Source organism: Sus scrofa, chromosome 17, assembly GCF_054392235.1.
Source record: "Sus scrofa isolate SSC_HxYL_T2T_F1_AM1 chromosome 17, Sscrofa_HxYL_maternal_Yorkshire_Landrace_v2.0, whole genome shotgun sequence".
NCBI lineage: Eukaryota > Metazoa > Chordata > Mammalia > Artiodactyla > Suidae > Sus > Sus scrofa.
The window spans coordinates 12,685,201-12,705,804 of NC_139399.1; the positions used below are offsets into that span (position 1 = coordinate 12,685,201).

At 38.6% G+C, this 20,604-nt stretch overlaps 1 protein-coding gene across 50 annotated transcripts in view; it reads left to right on the forward strand.

The window, feature by feature from the left end:
• Positions 1 to 186: 186 nt before the first annotated feature.
• PCM1 (pericentriolar material 1) overlaps positions 187 to 20,604 on the forward strand; it is a 108,048-nt gene continuing 87,630 nt past the window's right edge. For 34 of the 50 annotated variants that reach the window (XM_085002992.1, XM_021077919.2, XM_085002997.1 and 31 more), the window contains exons 1-6: positions 187 to 390; positions 14,068 to 14,185; positions 15,931 to 16,176; positions 17,150 to 17,419; positions 18,596 to 18,766; positions 18,935 to 19,051. In XM_085002992.1, coding sequence (XP_084859118.1) covers positions 14,090 to 14,185; positions 15,931 to 16,176; positions 17,150 to 17,419; positions 18,596 to 18,766; positions 18,935 to 19,051 — 900 coding nt within the window. In that variant the 5' untranslated portion in view covers positions 187 to 390; positions 14,068 to 14,089. The remainder of the gene's footprint in view (positions 391 to 14,067; positions 14,186 to 15,930; positions 16,177 to 17,149; positions 17,420 to 18,595; positions 18,767 to 18,934; positions 19,052 to 20,604) is intronic. The other 16 variants (XM_085003003.1, XM_085003005.1, XM_085003007.1 and 13 more) reach the window with 1 other exon arrangement.

The following is a 20,604-nucleotide window of genomic DNA, read 5'->3' on the forward strand; positions in this document are numbered from 1 at the left end:
GCAATAGGCACCGCTGCCAGAGGTGACACCATAGACTCCAGCGGATCACATGACTCCAGTCTAGAGCGTGGATCACACTGTAGCTCCCGCCCGGGCGAGTTTCGCCCCCGCGCGGCCGTTGCCGCGGAGACGGCGCAGGTCTCCCCTCCCGTTGCCCCTCTGCAGTCCCCCCGCCCCTCTTCTCCCACCACAATGAGATCCTAAGATGGCGGTGGCTGCGGCGGTTGGCGCCGAGTAGCTGAAGTAGAAGAGGCGGCCATTGGGCCCTGAGCAGCCAGGGAACTTGGGGACTCTCCCTGGCTCGGACTCGAAGGGAAGACCGCTGCCGGTGGCGGGGCGTGGGAGCGACCGCTCCTCCGCTCTTGGCAGGAGCTTGTGCTTCGTTTACAGGTAATGCCTGCGCGTCCTCAGCCCTTGGCAACCGAGGGTAGCGCGGCTCTGGGCGGGAGAGCGACGGCCCTGACACGCTTGACCCTGGAGGGCCTGGGTCTGGGCTCCTGGGTCCTCTTGCTTCCAGTCTGCTGGGCAGGCAGCCCGCCCCTACTCCGGACGGACCGACGCAATCTCGGGGTACGCTTCTGGAGACGCAGTGGCGTTTTCGGAACTCCCTTCTAGCCTCCCCGCCCCTCTCTCTTTCTTGCCCGCGGAGGAGGCCGCCCTGCGCCTCGGGAGTTCCAGGAATGTCCGTTGCGAGGGGAGGAAACGGAGTAGGGGGCTGCGGTTTGATTGCCAGGGGCGGGGAGTCTAGTCTTTCATAGCCAGGGGCCTTCATCACTGCGCTTCTGCTCTCCCCTCTTCCCCCTAGATTCCATTCTGTGGGGCTCTGGATGTCCAGAATTTGGGGTGGCGAAGGGCGGATGAGGAGCGACGCGATTTGGGGGTTGGGCTGTGAGCAGCGGCGTTTTTGCTGTCTCGGGTGTTCTTGGAGCGGAAGGGCCGGGGGAGGCGTTCCTGAGTTTGGCCAAGAGGGGTTTTATGCTGGCGACGGGAATGTTAAATTTCCTAGCTCTTCCCTCCCCCCGCCATCCCTGACTGCAGGTCAGTTCGGATCGGCCCAGAGAGGGGAAAACTAAATGCCAAGTGGGATTTGGGGAACGTTGCTAGCTTTGCAGAAACTGACGTTTGGGAATTAGGTGGAAAGTCCTGCTTGGGAGGTGGACCGGCCGAATTTTTAATCCCGCCGCCCGCGCCTCAATTTCGTCACGCTCGCCATGTCTGGATTTTTTTTTTTTTTTTTTTTTGGACCGATTCGAGGTCTGTCTGTGTCTTGGGTTCTGTGGGTGACGGATCGTGTTTTGGCGTCAGAAGAAGCGGGCTTTCTGAGTGCCCCTTCCACCCCCGCCCCGTAACTACCTTCCAGACTCCGCCTTCTGGTATTCTCTGGTTACTGGAGTGGGTGTTGTAAAGCTTCGGGTGCACCTGCTCCTCTCTTTCCCTTTCACCTTCCCAGTGAGGGCCACTGGAAACCATTGTAATTCTTAGTTTTTGAAACTAAGAAAGTAAACCTTGAAAACTAAACCTTGTGTTTATGTAGCGTCGAGGGTTTTGTTTTTGTTTTGTTTTAATAAAGTAGCTAGCTAGCTTTATGAAAAAAATAAAATTTTTTCAATAACGAGTATGCAAAGTTCTGCAGTAGTTTTGAGTGACAGGGAGTTAATGACTTGATCAATCCGAAGAATAAAGCTTTGGCATGGATCTTTACATGATAATTGCATTAGTAGATATTAAGATATCACATTGTTATTTGGTAGAATCTTACACGTTTGGAGGATTTAAACATTTATGTATACCACATTGTATTCCTAAAGGATTAAAGTAAGTTGAGTTTAAAATATTAATAAATTTTTCCTTTCCTGTCGATTTTCTAGACATACTTTAGGCTATAAATATAGTGTTTGTTATTCTGTGCTTCATAGTGTAAGTATAGAATTTACTGAAGTGTTTGTTTTTTTAAATCATAAGCCGACAGCAGCTTTGCAGCCTGAAGTAGGAAAGCAAAAACTAGTTTCTAAACTAGTAATTTGACATCATTATATATGTTGTTGGTCTTCCTATTATAGTAGAGGACTTTATGATGGAGGCTGCTATCAAAATACCAGTGCATGGTTGAGGGCTCTCTCTATGTAGTAAACAGTCCAGGTTTGCTGCCCTGTTTCTCCTGCTTTTTAAAAAGCCTGCCAATTTGGTATGCTTTCCTACTTTTGTTAGAAAAAAGCCATATTATTCCTAATTATTAAATACTAGAATAGTTTATGCAGTACCATTCAAAATGTCTTTGTCTTCACAGAATTTCTTCAGCCCATTGAATTTAACTGTGTCCTATAACAACTATTTGGATAGCTTCTTGTTCCAGAGTCATTTAATCTTAAGTCACCCTCTACAACTTTTCTATTAATTGGCTTTTTTTTTTTTTAATTCACAAACTCCTCTACTTTTTGAGCTTATTATGTATACTTTTGACTGGAGTTTTTGTTTTTGTTTTGTTTTTTAGCCATCTAAAATTATTTTAAACATTAGTTTTTATGCATTGTCAGATGCTGGTTATGTATTCTCTGACCAGCAGAAAAAAAAAAAGCCAGTGTAGGTTCATTGAGGGAATGCAAAGTAATTGCTAACCATTTCGAAATTAAATGATTAAAGAATGAGATTAGAATAAATTTATGTTCAAGGCATTTTAGCAATAATTTCTCTTTAAAAAAAACCCAAGAATTTAATTCTACTGTTAAAATTTTAAGATAGCCCATTTTCAAAATATGTTTCATATGTCCTAGCTTTAGAGGAAAGCAGACAAATCTTCAGCTCCCTTATGAAATAAGCTATCATGAGAAAATGTATTGTCCATTCATATCTTAATCATAATTCTTTTTTTTTAATTGACAGAGTGTAATAGAATAAGACAAGAAAAGTGGGACTGGGAAAGGTCAAATGTGAGTTTCTGTATTAGAGTTCTTAACACTGGCATGCGTAACAGTCATTGAATAAAATAAAGAGTTATAAAATCAGTTAAAATAATTTTCCTTTTAACACATTAGGGAAGATGGATAAAATAGAATAAAGATATAAGGCAACTGAGTGAAACTCACTTTAGAAGACCTTGGTTTTCTCAATAGGAGATTTGGCTGTTTGTAAAGGAGGCAAGTGTATTTAAGATTTAAGAAAAATAGAAAGGGTTGGAGATAATTGCAGTAGGGAATTTATTAAGAAGCCAGTAAGGGGGATATAGAAGTACATTTATCACATAAATTGAGTGCTACAGTGTGTGACCTAATGGCTGTAAAGTACTAGAAATAAGGCAGTAAGCCAAACAAATATGATTCCTTACCTCAGGGAGTATACCTACATTTTGAAAGCAAGTGTATAGCATAGTATAGTATACCTTAATAGTGGACACAGTCAGTGCTGTTTTATAACTATACGACTGTTTGACAGTTTGAGAGTAGAATACAAGAGACTAGTTAGTGGGGTTTATCCATAATTGAGTTGATAAAATTAGTAAATAGGTAACGAGGTCAAGGATGCTAGGCAAGGCATTTTTGGAATGACTTACTTGAGTGTGTGTTTGAGTTGAGTAAAGAAGTGAGGGATTGCTGGATTCTTGAAAAGAGACATGATCAAGGGACTGGAAATATTCAGCAGGATCTGTAATAGGTTGGGCAGGAACAAGCAAGTAAGAGTAACATGCAAGGACTTGGGTTTGGAAAGAGGGATTTCACAAGTTCAGGATCTTGAATCCTGGTCATAGTAAGAACAGTATTAGAATAGAGAAGTGAGATGGATGTTGAAACAGAGGTCAGAGTCTTAGAAAATCATTACAAATACTCAGCTCATGAAAGCAGAGAATGAAGTGGAGAGTGAAACCATGAGCCATTTATCAAGAAAACTGTAAAACTGTCTTGCGGCGGACAGTAGCAAGTGGTACTCAAGATGGAATGCGTGATTTATTTATTTATTTATTGGTCTCTTTAGGGCCGCACCCAGGGCATATGGAGGTTCCCAGGCTAGGGGTTGAATCCGAGCTGTCTACTGGTCTATACCAGAGCCACAGCAACACCAGATCCAAGCCACATCTGTGACCTACGCCACAGTTCACAGCAGTGCCAGTTCCTTAACCCAGTAAGCGAGGTCAGGGATGGAGCCTCGGTCCTCATGGAGTCAGATTCATTTCCACTGAGCCACCGACAGGAACTCCAGGAAGCATGATATTTTTGATGGCTAATTTGTTCTTATTTTTAATTTTTTTTGTCTTTTGTCTTTTTAGGGCCATACCCACGGCATATGGAGGTTCCCAGGCTAGGGGTCTAATTGGAGCTGTTGCTACCAGCCTATGCCAGAGCCACAGCAACGCCAGATCTGAGCCGCGTCTGCGACCTACACCACCGCTCACGGCAACGCCAGATCCTTAACCCACTGAGCAAGGCCAGGGATCGAACCCACAACCTCATGGTTCCTAGTCAGATTCATTTCCGCTGCGACACGTTGGGAACTCCTGATGGCTCATTTATCTAAAAGAGGAAGGTTGAGCATTGTTAAATAAGAACGGCCTGTAAACATTATTCTTTTCCCCGAGAATCTGAGCATCTAGGAAGAGTAACATCTTCTTTCAGAAAGAATTTCTAAGGAAATAGTGCTTTTGGATCAATTTGGGATTTTATTTTATTTTTTTGACTGTGCCCCTGGCTTGTGGAAATTCCTGGGCTGGTGATTGAACCTCCACCACAGCAGCAACCAGAGATGCTGCAGTGACAATGCTGGATCTGTAACCCCCTGGACCCCTTCCGATTTGGATTTTATTGAAGCTAAAGAAGTAGGAGGGATATTTGGGAACAATGCGTAATCAATAACAAAGAAGAGATAATTTGAATATAAATTGGAGAGAAGTTTTAGCAAGCGGAATTTAATTGACCTTGGGGTTCTCACTTGCTTTTATAGAAAGTAAGGTTATGTTAAATTTTCTCAGTATGGAAATGCTCTGCATAGAGTAGATGGACCCAATGCAATACTTGGTACAGAGTGAGGTCTAATCAAATTTCTGCTGATTCTAATTGAGTGTTACATTGCAGTCTGCTGTTGCAGTCTATCCCCCTCCCCCTAATACCTTAAGAGTTTTTTTTTCTTTTTAATTTAAGGAGGGTGGTTATAGAGAGATATCTAAAAAATTATTGAAATTTTTACAAAGTGCCAAATTGAAAGAACTATTTGAAAAGATCCTGTGTGATTTTTAGATACAGAGAAGAAATTGGGAAATTCCTTAAATGAAACTAAACAACACATGATGTCAAATACAAATTTTCTTCTCAGTTTCCGTTAACTACTTAGTACAGCTGTGTATTGGATTAAGACTTTCAAAACAGTATACTGGGTCTTTCCTTCATATAATTAATAAAATATTTCAAATAATGCAACCTTTAGAAAACAGGTACAAAAGTTCCCATTGTGGCTTAGTGGTTAATGAACCATGAGGATGAGGATTCAGTGAGTTAAGGATATGGTGTTGCTGTGAGCTGTGGTGTAGGTTGCAGACGTGGCTCAGATCTGGCATGGCTGTGGCTGTGGCTGTGGTGTAGGCCAGCAGCTACAGCTTCAGTTCAAACCCTAGCCTGGGAACCTTCATAGGCCAGAGTGCAGCCCTAAAAATTTAGACCAAAAAAAAAAAAACTGGTACAGATAACATAAAATGCCAACCTTGGTTATTTTAGAAAAGTAAATATTTAGAAAAAAACCTATATTTTTTACATTATTTTATTTGGATAAATATTTATTTATTTTTGTCTTTTTTGGGGGGGGCCACACCTGCGGCATATGGAGGTTTCCAGGCTAGGGGTCTAATTGGAGCTGTAGCTGCTGGCCTACACCACAGCCACAGCAGTGTAGGATCTGAGCTGTGTCTGTGACCTACACCACAGCTCATAGCAACGCCAGATCCTCAACCACTGAGCGAGGCCAGGGATTGAACCCGCAACCTCATGGTTCCTAGTCGGATTCATTTCTGCTGCGCCACTATGGGAACTCCTATATAAATGTTTATAAAACCTTGATTTATAGCTGTCAGTTGAGAAGTAAGATATTTTCAGGGACAGTAATGAGTAATTTAATACTATTTGAGAAATAATATCTGAATTTTAAAGATTTTAGGGAAAATAATATTTTTCTTTAATTCTTTTTATTTTGAAGGTAACCTTAGTTAGCCATGGATATTTTCCTAGTAATTAATACTGTGATGTTCTATGCAGATATATAAATAATAATTCCCATAGTGAGAATCCTGCAACAGACTTTTTCTTCTGAAAGAGGAGTCACTCAAAGTAGCTTATAAATTGCTGTGGTGTTTTGGCATTTCATCTCTTTGCAAGATAAGGAAGCTAAATAAAGCTTTCAAAAGTAGAAAAATGAAATTTATAAATAATAGTTTCAGTTTAATTTACTAGGTCATAGGATGGATAGAAGTGCTTATTTGAAGTAGAATTTAAATTTTTTTTTTTTTTTTTTAACTTAGTTGCACCTGCTGTACATGGAAGTTCCCAGGCTAGGGGTTGAATTGGAGCTACAGCTGCCGGCCTATGCCACAGCCACAGCAACACTGGATCTTAGCTATATCTGTGACCTACACCACAGCTTGTGGCAGTGCCAACGCCTAATCCTTAACCCACTAACCAAGACCAGGGATCGAATCCACATTTGCACAGAGACAACGTCATGTCCTTAACCCTCTGAGCCACAATGAGAACTCTCTATTAAACCTGTCTGGCAAAACCCCAACTTTGGGTGGATTCAATGGAGTTTTTATACCCAGACTGATAAGCACTGCTGGGGAAAAAATTCACACAGCAGATTAACGATACATTATTGATGCCAGTGAATGTCCTTTGCTCTCCCTAGTGCTGCCCATAGTCATTCTTATCACTCTTCTTCAGTCTCTCAGACACTGCTATCTTAACCTGGCACAATTAATGAATGATCCTTTTTACTAAACAGTCACAAATGAATTCCCTCAACTTCCTATCACCAGATCTGCTAACCAGCCTGTATTCATTTCCATCCTTTCTTTCTTTTATTTCAATGAAAGAGATGTTCTTTTCCTGTGTGAAGCTAATCATTTTCTTACACCCTGGATGCCAGTCACTCCCACTTTTTTAGAGACCACACATTATCTTCTTTCTCTTTTGCATTTTTAGTATCTTTCTCTATGAGCTCTATTCCAACAAAATTTTAAACATGCTCAAGATACCTTCCTTCTAATGAAACATCTCTGCCTGCTTTCCCTCACAACTTGAAAAAAATCATCTAATGACTTCCTTTATTTTTAACCCCTTCCCATCAAAAAATGCATTTCAGTTATGGAATTGACTCTTAACTGAGGTTGTCAGTAATTTTACTTCGATAGGAGTGTACTCTTCAAACCATTTGGTATCATTATTAAGTTATTAAATATTCTATCTTATGTTGATTACAGTGAAACAGTGGACAAAGTTGTTTACTTTATAAACTTAGTAGACTTTATTTAGCAAATAGCCTTTGAAAAGAGTTTTAAAAATTGATAGACCAGAGTTTCCTTGTAGCCCAGTGCGATTAAGGATCCAGCGTTGTTACTGCAGTGGCTCAGGTCACTGCTGTAGCATGGGTTTGATCCCTGGCATCCCTTCCACATGCCATGGTGCAGCCAAACAAGTTTTTTTTAATATATTTTTCTCAAACTAATTGTAACATAGACTTCTATTAATTAGTTTATTTTTTGCTTTTTAGGCTGCACCTGTGGCATATGGAATTTCCCAGGCTGGGGTCAAATTAGAGCTGTAGCCGCCCGCCTACAGCAGTGTGGGATCTGAGCCATGTCTGAGTTGTGTGTGGATCCACCCCAGCTCATGGCGGATTCCTGACCCACTGAGCAAGGCCAGGGATCGAACCCACATCCTCAGGGACAGTAGTTGGATTTGTTTCCACTCCACCACAGTGGGAACTCATAATGTAAATTTTTAAATTGTTTTAGGAACTTATGTTAATGGTATTTAAAGTCATTAGTTTATAAATACATCCTTAGAAAAAGCTCTTCATTTTAGGAGGAATTTATCATAATAAAAACTAGAATATAAAACGTCTCTCCAAATATATTCTTAATAAATTTATTTTAAACTTAGTTTATTACTCTACTGATAGAAAATCTAACATTTTTAATGAAAAAAATTGGTAAGAGTTTTTATTTAAATAGCTTAATTTTCCACTCTAATTTACATTTTAAGATAATTTGCTTTTAGTAATGTTAAGTATGGCATCACCTCTACTGCTTATGTATTTTTTTTTTGAGTTCCTGCTCTCTAAAAGTGATTGCAAAAAGTTTCACTTAAATAAGTCATTTCAGTTCACTGGACATAGTTCTTTATGGGTATCAATTAGTTTGTAAAGTTCATAAATATATTTCTTTTTTTTTTTTTTTTTTTTTTTGTCTTTTTGCCTTTTCTAGAGCTGCTCCTGCGGCATATGGAGGTTCCCAGGCTAGGGGTCTAATCGGAGCTGTAGCCACCGGCCTACGCCAGGGCCACAGCAACGCGGGATCCGAGCCGCGTCTGCAACCTACACCACAGCTCACGGCAACGCCGGATCGTTAACCCACTGAGCAAGTGCAGGGATCGAACCCTCAACCTCATGGTTCCTAGTCGGATTTGTTAACCACTGCGCCACGACGGGAACTCCGTAAATATATTTCTAACATAAAACTGATGTTAAGATATAGCTGAAAATAGATGACAGAGAAAAGAGCAAAAGTCATCACATTCCTATGCTTGTAACCAACAGTTGCTTTCATTCAAGCACTTTTTTAGTAAAGTTATTAACTATGTATTTCATATTTATTTCAGATTTCCCCCCAATTTGTCATTTAGCATATTCTTAGCATACTTAGGATTCACTTTTGTGTTAATAAAATTGGTTGAGCCATGACCTGTAGTGTAGGTTACAGACACAGCTCAGATCCCGCGTGGCTGTGGCTGTGGCTGTGGCTGTGGCTATGGCTATGGCTATGTCGTGTGCCAGTGGCTAGCTACGCTCCAATTCGACCCGGAGCCCGGGAACCTCCATATGCCTTGGGTACATCGTCCCCCCATAAGTAAAATTGGTTGAACATTTTCCTTATTATTCTGCATTCCAAGTTAGTAAGTTCTCTATTTTTAAAGACCATTCTTTTTTCTTAGTTGTCTGTTACTTGATTCTTCAGTCTTACCTATTTTTAATCTACTTGCTATCTTGGTATTATGGTATAAAGGCAGCCTTTTTCAGTTGGGAGGGCATTAAACTCTAATGCTATAAGGCATCCATTGTTTACTGAGAATTAATTCCTCTTCTCTGAGTCTGGAATGGTACTTGGTAGGCACCATCCTTGGGAGAATTGAGAAAATATAGCCCTTGAAATCATCTTTCTGTGTTCTGTGTTTAAGATGAAGAATCCTAGTTTAGAAAGCCTGTTAAAGCTCTAAATAAACTGTTTTTCAAAGTTGTTGGCAAATTGTCCCATCAACCTGGAAACATCCTATGTCATAGAATTGTGAGGATTAAAGGATATACTGCATATAAATTATTTAGCTTGGTGCTTGGCATATAGTGAACAAAATAGATAGTAGCCATAATTAACTTCTGTCATTAAATTTTTCTACTTGAATGTATTTGAGGATTTCTTTTTGGGCTGGTACTGATTTAACTATATAGATACTGAAAGTGGTTGAATATCCTGACCTTTATTGCTGTTCTTGCTTTTATTTTTCAGATAATTTTTTCCTGACTTGTTTATACTTCCCGGGGATTTTTAAGAATCATTCAGCTTTTTAGGGCTGAACCTGCAGCATATGGAAGTCCCAGACTAGGGGTCACATCAGAGCTGTAGCTGCCAGCCTACGCCACAACCGTAGCAACACTGGATCCAAGCTGTGTCTGTGACCTACACCACAGCCACGGTAACGATGGATCCCTGACCCACTGGGATAGGCCAGGGATTGAACCTCTGTCCTCATGGATACTAGGCGGATTCGTTTCCGCTGCACCACAAAGGGAAATCCCAGTGGGATTATTCTTTTTATTTTTTTTTTTTTAATAATGATTTTTATTTTTTTCCATTATAGCTAGTTTACAGTGTTGTGTCACTTTTCTACTGTACGGCAAGGTGACCCAGTCACATATACACGTATACATTCTTTTTTCTTACATTATCATGCTCCATCATAAGTGACTAGGTATAGTTCCCAGTGCTATACAGCAGGACCTCATTGTTTATCCATTCCAAAGGCAGTAATTTGCATCTGTCAATCCCAGGTTTCCAGTCCATCCCACTTCCTCCCCCTCCCCTTTGGCAACCACAAGTCTGTTCTCCATGTCCATGATTTTCTTTTCTATGGAAAGGTTCATTTTTGCTGTATATTAGATTCCAGATAAAGTGATATCATATGGTATTTGTTTTTCTCTTTCCGACTTAGTTCACTTAGTATGAGAGCCTTTAGTTCCATCCATGTTGCTGCAAATGGCATTATTTTATTCTTTTTTATGGCTGAATATTCCATTGTGTGTGTGTGTGTGTATATATATATATATATTTTTTTTTTTTTTTGCCTTTTCTAGGGCCGCTCCCACAGCATATGGAGGTTCCCAGGCTAGGTGTCCAATCGGAGCTGTAGCCGGCAGCCTACGCCACAGCTACAGCAACATGGGATCCAAGCCAGGTCTTCGACCTACACCACAGCTCATGGCAACGCCAGATCCTTAACCCACCGATCAAGGCCAGGGATCGAACCTGCAACCTCATGGTTTCTAGTCAGATTCGTTAACCACTGTGCCACGACGGGAACTCCCATTGTATATATATCTTAATCCAATCATCTGTGATGGACATTTGGGTTGTTTCCATGTCTTGGCTATTGTGAATAGTGCTGCAGTGAACATACAGGTGCATCTCTCTTTTTCAAGGAAAGTTTTTTTGTCCAGATATATGCTCAAGAGTGGTATTGCTGGGTCATATGGTAGTTCTATGTATAGTTTTCTAAGGTACCTCCATACTGTTTTCCATAGTGGTTGTACCAATTTACATTCCCATCAACAGTGCAAGACGGTTCCCTTTTCTCCACACCCTCTCCAGTATTTGTTATTTTCAGACTTAATAATGATGACCATTCTGATTGGTGTGAGATGGTACCTCATAGTAGTTTTGATTTGCATTTCTTAATAATCAGTGATGTTGAACATTTTTTCATGTGCTCGTAGGCTGTCTGTGTATCTTCTTTGGAGAAATGTCTATTCAGGTCCTCTGCCCATTTTTCAATTGGGTTGTAGGCTTTTTTGCTACTGAGTTGTGTAAGTTGATATTTCATTAAGTCTCTATATTTAGAAAAATTGGTGTGTGTAGTCTTCTCATCAGGGGAGATTGTTTTTCTACTTATTTAAATGTTCTCTTAACATTGTTTTATAGAGTTTAATCCTGCTGCTTCACATAGGGCAGAGTTATATTATTTCTAGATAATTTTATTTTTTAGCACTATTTTAAGGGATATCATGCCCACCCAGTATATTTCTAACTGGTTATTTGTGATATTTTGAGGTTCTCTAGGTTTAATTTTTTGTTTTTTTGGTTTTTTTTTTGCTTTTTAGGGTTGCAGCATATGGAGGTTCCCAGGCTAAGGGGTCAAATCGGAGCTGTTGCTGCCAGCCTATGCCACAGCCACAGCAATGAGGGATCCAAGCCAAGTCTGTGACCTACACCACAGCTCACGGTAACCTCTAATCCTTGACCCACCGAGCAAGGCCAGGGATCGAACCCACAACCTCATGGTTCCTAGTTGGAGTCGTTTCCTCTGCGCCACGACAGGAACTCTTCTCTAGGTTTTTTAATACATAATTTTTAAGAATACAACTGTTTCTCTTTTCCATATTAATATTTCTATTTCATATTTTTCTGTTTTGTAAGAGTTTCAATTTTGAAACAACTTCAGAACAATGCAGGAGTTCTCTAGTGGCCTAGCAGTTAAGTAAGTAGGTTAGGTAAGGATTTGTTGTTATCACTGCAGTGGCTTGGATTTTTTCCCTGGCCCAGGAAAAAATGTGCAGTGGGTGCAGCCCAACAAAAACAATGCTAAATAACTAATATGTGACAGTCATGTTTTGGTCTTTTAATAGGACGATCCTTCACATTTTAAAATCATTAGTTATTGATTTAAAATAAACTTTTCAACTCTCTAGAAAATTATTAAGGTAATATATGCTCATTTAGTATAACCTTTATAAATTATGAATCACTGAAAATTATATAATATTGTACACCTGAAAAATTATGCAATATTGTACATCAGCTATACCTCAGTAACATTTTTTAAAAAAGCAATACATGCCACTGAAAATAAGTAAAAATACATATAGCTGTAAGAAAGTGCCAGTGTATTCATAATTTTTAAGATTTTTTTCAAATTGTATTGAATTTAGCCTATTATTTTTTATTTTGAGATGATAATATTTAACCTTTCATATAATCTGTTTAATCTGTTTTAGTATATACGTCCTAGCATTCAGATACCCATGGGATAAATCCTTCTTTGTCAGGGATGGTGATAATCCTTGTAATACTACATTCTAGTGAATGAGAGAAGTTAGGATTTTAGAATCAAAGCAACTTGGATTTGTATTCTTTTTTGACATTTTTAGTTGAATGACCTTGGAAAAATTATATCCTTTGCGTGTTAGTGTAGTGTTTGTAAACTGAGAAACCTGTAATAATCCTGTCTAATGGCTTTCCCTGCCTCTTGAATTGTAGGTAAAGTTATCTCATCTCTTTCATTCAGTTCCCCTCCAGCCTGCGCAGTTCCATAACTAGTAGAAATCCAGTGTCCTCCACAAGACCCTGTAGAAATCTTACTTTTTCATGATCATCTCTGTCTCTGAACCTTTACTTATACCATTGTTTCTTCTGTTTTTCAGCTCTCTGACCCAGGTGTGAATTTTTTTTTTTTTTTTTTTTTTTTGCTTTTTAGGGCCACTTCTGTGGCATTTGGAAGTTCTCAGGGTAGGGGATGAATCAGAGCTGCAGCTGCCAGCCTATGCCACAGCCAGGGCAACTCAGGATCCAAGCCACGTCTGCAACCTACACCACCTACGCCGCAGCTCATGGCAACCTCAGATCTGTAACCCATTTAGTGAGGCCAGGGACTGAACCTGCATCCTCATGGGTACTAGTTAGCTTCCTAACCCACTGAGCCACAGTGGGAACTCCCCCACTTTTTTTTTTAGTGATGGTATTTGTGACTTTAGTAGACTATATCAAGATTTAGGGAAAACTGTGAGGTAGCAGCAATGTAATATAAAATAGGGCAGTGGGCATTGCTATTTTAAAAATATTCTTAGCCATTGTATTCTGGGCTTTTATTGGCCACTCACCAACCTAGTCCTGTTTCTCTCTTGCTGTTTTCATTTTACCGTTACTTTCCTTCCCATTAAAACCAAACCTCTTTCCATGTTCCATACAGAGCAGTTCTGCCCTCTTTGAATCTTTGGCACAAAACAGATGCCTAGGCTTTGGGAGTATTAGTTTTTTTTCTTTTCTTTCTTTTCTTTTTTTATCTTTTTTTGGCCACACCCATGGCATGGAGAAGTTCCTGAACCAGGGATCAAATCCATGTCACTGCAGCAACCTGGGCTGCTGACAGTGACAACACTAAATACTTAACCTTCTGTGCCACAAGTGAACTCCTGGTTTCTTTTCAAAAAGTAGTTTTGGTTCTCGCTGTTATTTACCTTTTCCTACCTCATTACTCTACCTTTTAGGATCGTGTTGAATAAATTGAATTACCTTAAAGCATGCAAGCCAGCACTCATGGTAAAAATTCCGAGGCTTTTTTTCCTCTTCCCCATCACCTCAGCTACTTAATACATGCCAATCATACTATACCTATGGCACTAAATCATTTTGTCTGTGATGTGTGGTTGACAGTGCCTCTTTTATTCCATAAAATCAACTTTTCTGAGATTCTTTTATATTGCTAAGCTTCATATTAAGTATTAGAGTTTGTTTTTATGTGTTAATAAGGTTAGTTTTCACTTGCTTTGCAGAAAACTAATCGTAAAAGCCAGTATGGCCACAGGAGGAGGTCCTTTTGAGGAAGGCATGAATGATCAGGATTTACCCAACTGGAGCAATGAGGGTGTTGATGACCGACTCAACAATATGGTAGGTATCTTGCCATTGATGTTGTGTTATTCACTACTAGTATAACACTACTAATAATGTTTTTTTTTTATTGTGCAGTCTGTTGCACTAATTTTTTTATTACTCAATGAATTTATTACATTTATAGTTGTACAGTGATCATCACAATTCAGTTTTATAGGATTTCCATCCCACGACCCCAGCGCATTCCCCACCCCCCACACTGTCTCCTTTGGAGACCATAAGTTTTTTAAAGTCTGTTGAGTCAGTATCTGTTCTGCAAAGAAGTTGATTCTGTCCTTTTTTCAGATTCCACATGTCAGTGAAAGCATTTGATGTTGGTGTCTCATTGTATGGCTGACTTCACTTAGCATGATAATTTCTAGGTCCATCCATGTTGCTAAAAATGCCAGTATTTCATTCCTTTTAATGGCTGAGTAATATTCCATTGTGTATATGTACCACATCTCCTTGATCCACTCCTCTGTCAGTGGACATTTAGGTTGTTTCCATGTCTTGGCTATTGAAAATAGTGCTTCAGTGAACATTGGAGTACATGTGTCTTTTTCAGTCATGGTTTTCTCTGGATAGATGCCCAGGAGTGTGATTGCTGGATCAAATGGTCATTCTATGTTTAGTTTTCTGAGGCATCTCCATACTGCTTTCCACAGTGGTTGCACCAATTTTCCTTCCAATCCCACCAACAGTGTACTTTTTCTCCACACCCTCTCCAGCACTTATTGTTTGTAGACTTTTTGATGATGGCCATTCTGGCTGGTAAGACTAGTAATGTTAAAATGCAGCTTCCCCCTGACTTAGCCAAGTAAGACTCACTGAAATTCTTTGTAAAGTAGACTCATTTTTTCTTGCTGGGCAAGATATTAAAGACCGTCGGCTGCTTGTTTTATTACTTGAGGACATTTTTGTTTGCAGGTCACATATCAACTTGAGTTAGCTTAAGCCAAAAAGGAGATGTATTATAAGGATATAAAAATGTTTTATGGAAAACAAGTTAAAAGAATATAGTTGAGTTTTAGGAGTTCCTGTCGTGGCGCAGTGGTTAACAAATCCGACTAGGAACCATGAGGTTGCGGGTTCGATCCCTGGCCTTGCTCAGTGGTTTAAGGATCCGGCGCTGCCATGAGCTGTGGTGTAGGTTGCAGATGTGGCTTGGATCCCACATTGCTGTGGCTCTGGCATAGGCTGGCAGCTACAGCTCCGGTTGGACCCCTAGCCTGGGAACCTCCATATGCTGCGGGAGCGGCCCAAGAAATGGCAAAAAGACAAAAAAAAAAAAAAAAAAAAAAAGAATATAGCTGAGTGTTAGGAAGGCACTAGAAAAAGCAACCAGAAAGTTGTCAAGAATTACTTTTTCACAACACTGATTTTTTGCTTCTGCCTAACACAGCTTTCTTTTCACAGACCAGTTCTCTCCTCTGATCCATCTGGCTGCCCTTTCATTCTAAAGTTTTCAGTATGGCTGCAGTCATATACTTCTTGTTACCTCTTAGTTCCAATTAAAAATTTTAAAGTATGATTATCTCAGGTTGGATTAGATATGTTTCTCTCTTCCAGTCATCTAGGCCAAGATTGGGTGGGGCAAGTGGAACAAGAGGTTGGCAGAAACACCCGCACCTGGATTGGGGTGGAGGGAAAGTAGAGAAGGGAGTTTTGTTGTAGATAAGAAAATATCTCAAAAGGTTTTACTGTAGTTAAACTAGAAGATTCTTCCAATATGGATTAACCTTTGCCTTTATTTTTTGAAGGATTGGGGTAGCCAACAGAAGAAGGCAAATAGATCATCAGAAAAGAATAAGAAAAAGCTTGGTGTGGAAAGTGATAAAAGGGTAACTAATGATATTTCTCCGGAGTCATCGCCAGGAGTTGGAAGGCGAAGAACAAAGACTCCACATACATTTCCACATAGTAGATACATGACTCAGATGTCTGTTCCCGAGCAGGCAGAATTAGAGAGACTTAAACAACGGATAAACTTCAGTGATTTAGATCAGGTTTGTAAATTATTTTTAAAATCAAGTTGCAACTGTGGGAAATACTTACAATAGAGTAAATAGTTTATCTTAATGAAAATTAAGCTATTTATTTCCTTTTTCTTAGTTTCTGTGCACATGGAAAGAATTTTAATTAGTGGTGATGGTGACTGTCCCTGGAGGGCAACAAAGTCCTTATTTCTAAACTTGCTAAGGACAGGTCTTTTGGGACTATATTATTATACTATGTGACTAAATGATTTCATCTTGAAACTAAATTTTGCATGCTAATAACTAAGATTGCTATTAAGCAAAAGGGAGGTCCAGTTTAGAATATTTATCATTGGCTAAGTGTGGGATGTGCTGGGTTAAGTTTAGAATAGAACTATTGTTTGTATTTATAATCACTGAAAGAAAATTTAGAACTAAAAGCAAGAGAAATGATAATATACTCTTAACAAACATTTTATATTACATCTGTACTTACTGAGGTTTCTAAATATGCATAAAAGTAGATTCAAGTCTGGAATGATAATGGTGATGATCATATATCATTTAGTCACCTATGTTTTAAATACTGAACACTTACTATATGTCAGGCACTAGGTCAAGTACTTTAAGTGCTTCATATTGACACATCTTTTTGTTGATGTTCATATTAATTAACTGATTCATTGGGTCCATAGCCTGTATTATTCTGCAATCAAGTGTGACTAGCAATATGAATTATAAATATGGTTCATAATTCTACTACATCATTTAATCTTGGTCATACTTACCAGTTGAATTGTCTCAGATGAAATGAGAAATAAGATGGGTTAATCAAATGTTGATATTAAAAGAATTTTGTAGGTCTGAAGCACTTGAATCTTTCAGTACATTTGTTTATGTACACCTCCATCAGAATCAGTAGCTCATGGTAAAACTAAAAACATTTGATTTTTGTTTAATTTTGAAAAATTAATGTTTGTGGAATTTGATTTCTTTTTCATAGAGAAGCATTGGAAGTGATTCTCAAGGTAGAGCAACAGCTGCTAACAACAAACGTCAGCTTAGTGAAAACCGAAAGCCCTTCAACTTTTTGCCTATGCAGATTAATACTAACAAAAGCAAAGATGCTGCTATAAATCCTCAAAAGAGAGAAGTGACTGGATCAGTGCAATGTAAAGAGTTGTTTGCCTCTGCTTTAAGTAATGACCTTTTGCAAAACTGTCAAGTCTCTGAAGAAGATGGGAGAGGAGCGCTTGCAATGGAGAGGAGCCAGGTGATAAGATTTCTTTTTTTATTTTCCTTTCTCAGCTGTCCCCCACGCATATGGAAGTTGCTGCGCCAGGGATTGAACCTGAGCTGGAACTGTGACCCATGCCACAGCTGCAGCTATGCCAGATCCTTAACCCACTGCTCCAGGTCTGGAGATTGAACCTTCCCTTCCATAAAATCAGGCTGGATCATAAATCCTCTGTGCCACAGCAGGAATTCCAAAGTTTCTTTCTTTTGCTTTTTGTTTTCATAAACCTCAAAGTAGAAGCATTAAGATTTTTTTTTTAATTGTATTGGGTTATGCACATAGGAATTTTAGGTAGAGTTAAGGTACTGCTCTGACTTTCCTCATTAATCTATCAGATTTATTTGTAATGTTGTAAATTTCTTTTTACCCATAATAATTATATTCAGGTAAATTAAGATTTCTGTTTATCTCCCAAATGCCATATTACTGGTTTTTAGTAAAGAGGAGTTGGGAGTAATGTGATTAATAGAAGACTTTTGTAAGAGTTTTTTTTTTTATGGTTATGTAATACTTTTGAAAAAATAATTCTTTTTTAAAAGTATTTTATTTATTTATAAAGAAATATATAAACATTAGAAAAATTTATATGAATAGTAGTTTATGGTATGCTGTTTTATAAAATAAAGTTTTTCAGAGTTCCTGTTGTGGTTCAGCAGAAACAAATCTGATTAGTATCCATGAGGACACAGGTTCAATCCCTGGCCTTGCTCAGCAGGTTAAGGATCCAGTGTTGCCATGAGCTGTGGTGTAGGTTTCAGATGCTGCTTGAATCGGGCGTTGCTGTGGCAGTGGTGTAGGCTCCAGCTCTGATTCGACCCCTAGCCTAGGAACCTCCATATACCATGGGTGTGGCCTTAAAAAGAGAAAAAAAATTGATAAAGTTTTTCAAGTAATGTAAATTGAAACTAATTTTGAAATTTTTAAGTTAACAGTAACTGCAGTTGTTACTATTGCCTGTTATGTTTTGATTAAATTCTAAATTTGATTCAGATCTTTTGTATGTATGAATTCACACAATAAACCTAGAAGTATCTTAGATTATTGTATTTAAAATGAAAAAAATCTATAAAAGTGTTACTATTGAATAAATTATGCTTGATTTCACATATTGTTTATTTTCATGGTCCCCCCCTCCAAATATTTCCCCTGCAGATTGTAAGCAGGCTTGTTGAGATTTGTGATTATATTGCTAAAGCTAGTTCCATGCGGGAAGATCTTGTAGAGAAAAATGAAAGATCTGCTAATGTTGAGCGTCTTACTCATCTAATAGATCACCTTAAAGAACAAGAAAAGTCATATATGAAACGTCTCCAAAAAATTCTTGTAAGTTTTGGAACTTTTAAATAATGTATCTAGTTATTTTATATATACTGATGATGTTCTGATGCTACCCCAGAGAAGTTAATATATTTTCAAAAAAAGTGCCATCCATTTTAACATTTTACTGCCCTTTTTAATAGTTGTATGATTTATATCAATAAAATATTTCAGGCTATAGAAAATGAGGAGGAGGATGTTCGGACTATAGATTCAGCTGTGGGATCTGGTTCTGTAGCTGAGAGCACATCGCTAAACATAGATGTGCAGTCTGAGGCTTCAGATACCACGGTAAGTGGCTTTTTAGTAATTAAAGTGCTAGAAATGAAGATTTAAAAACTCTCCCCCCATTTTTCAATATGGTATTTTTGTAGGCATTCCTTAACAAAAAGTTCATTTCAGGGAAGAAACCCTCAAGTTGTTAATGCTGTATATATTCTTTGTAAACATAGACATTTAAAAGTTTTATTTATTATCATTAAAAATAGTTTTAATGGTTGATTCAATCTAAAACTTCTGATCTTCAGCTTAAAGAAATCTGTTTTTTCTAGTTTGTTTTGTTAAGCACAGCTTTACCCATTTTAAGAAGCATTGGGAGGAGTTCCCATCATGGTGCAGTGGGAACAAATCTGACTAGGAACCATTGTCGTGTTTGATCCCTGGCCTCGCTCAGTGGTTTAAGGATCCAGCATTTCTGTGAGCTGTGGTGTAGGTCGCAGAAGTGGCTCAGATCCTGCGTTGCTGTGGCTGTGGTGTAGGCCGGCAGCTGTAGTTCCGATTGGACCCCTAGTCTGGGAACCTCCATATGCCACAGGTGCGGCCTAAAAAAAGCAAAAAAAAAAAAAATGCAGTAGCATTGGGAAAATTAAAATTCATTTTGGTTATGCGAGCTGTAAGTACAGAATGTCTTTTTTTAGCATGTCTATTGGAAACATCTCCAAATTCATTTGCCATTGAGGACTCATTTTAAGGCTGTTAGGATTTTCATTTCTCAGGCTAGTCTAGAACTAAAGCAAACCAGATGACTAACAAATTGAGATGAAAGTAGGGCAGGGTAGCATTTATTTTGGGATTTATTCTAGAAATACTATAAACTTTGACTCAGCAAAATGAAATGTACCAAAATGCTATCCTTTGGAAAAATAATCAGGAATTTACAGAACTTTGAGGAAAGATTTGTAAAATAAGCTTATTTCATAGAAGTTAATATGAAACTAGTATATTTTTAAGCATTATAATTTTAGCAGATGCATTTATAACCATGTCTTAGTAAACTTGAAAACCTGCTACCAGTAATGCCTTTCCTGTGAAAGGATAGCCATATACATCTTTGGTTTCTGAGATATATTCCAGAGTACCATTCAGCATTAGGAATTTGAGGGTTTGTTTCCTTTTAGTGTTGACCTGCATAGTTTCTTATCTGCCTCCTTTGTCTTCCTTGCCCTTCCTGATTTGAAAAGGAAATTTGAATTTTTTTTCTCTCCATTATTTTCATCAGGAGATGCTCAGAGAGCTTGATCCAAATGGTTTTTGAAGAATGAATTCTACTGTGGGGAAATTATTTTTCTATTTACAGTGCGGCCAGGAATAATTTTTTTCTCACATTTCATTCCAGCAGAAATGGAAGGAAGGGTTGGGGCATGTGGATAAAGGAATTCTTTTGGGGAGGGGTGGGAAATAGTGTGGTTGATTATTATAATTGATATGCTAGTGTATATAGTGTTCATCATAATAAGAATTTCTTTCATAGCATAAAATCATGACATTATGTAAGTTAATAACATAGAATAAATGTTAATATATTCTTCAGCAGTTATGGTATAGCTTGGAAATTGTGTAGGATA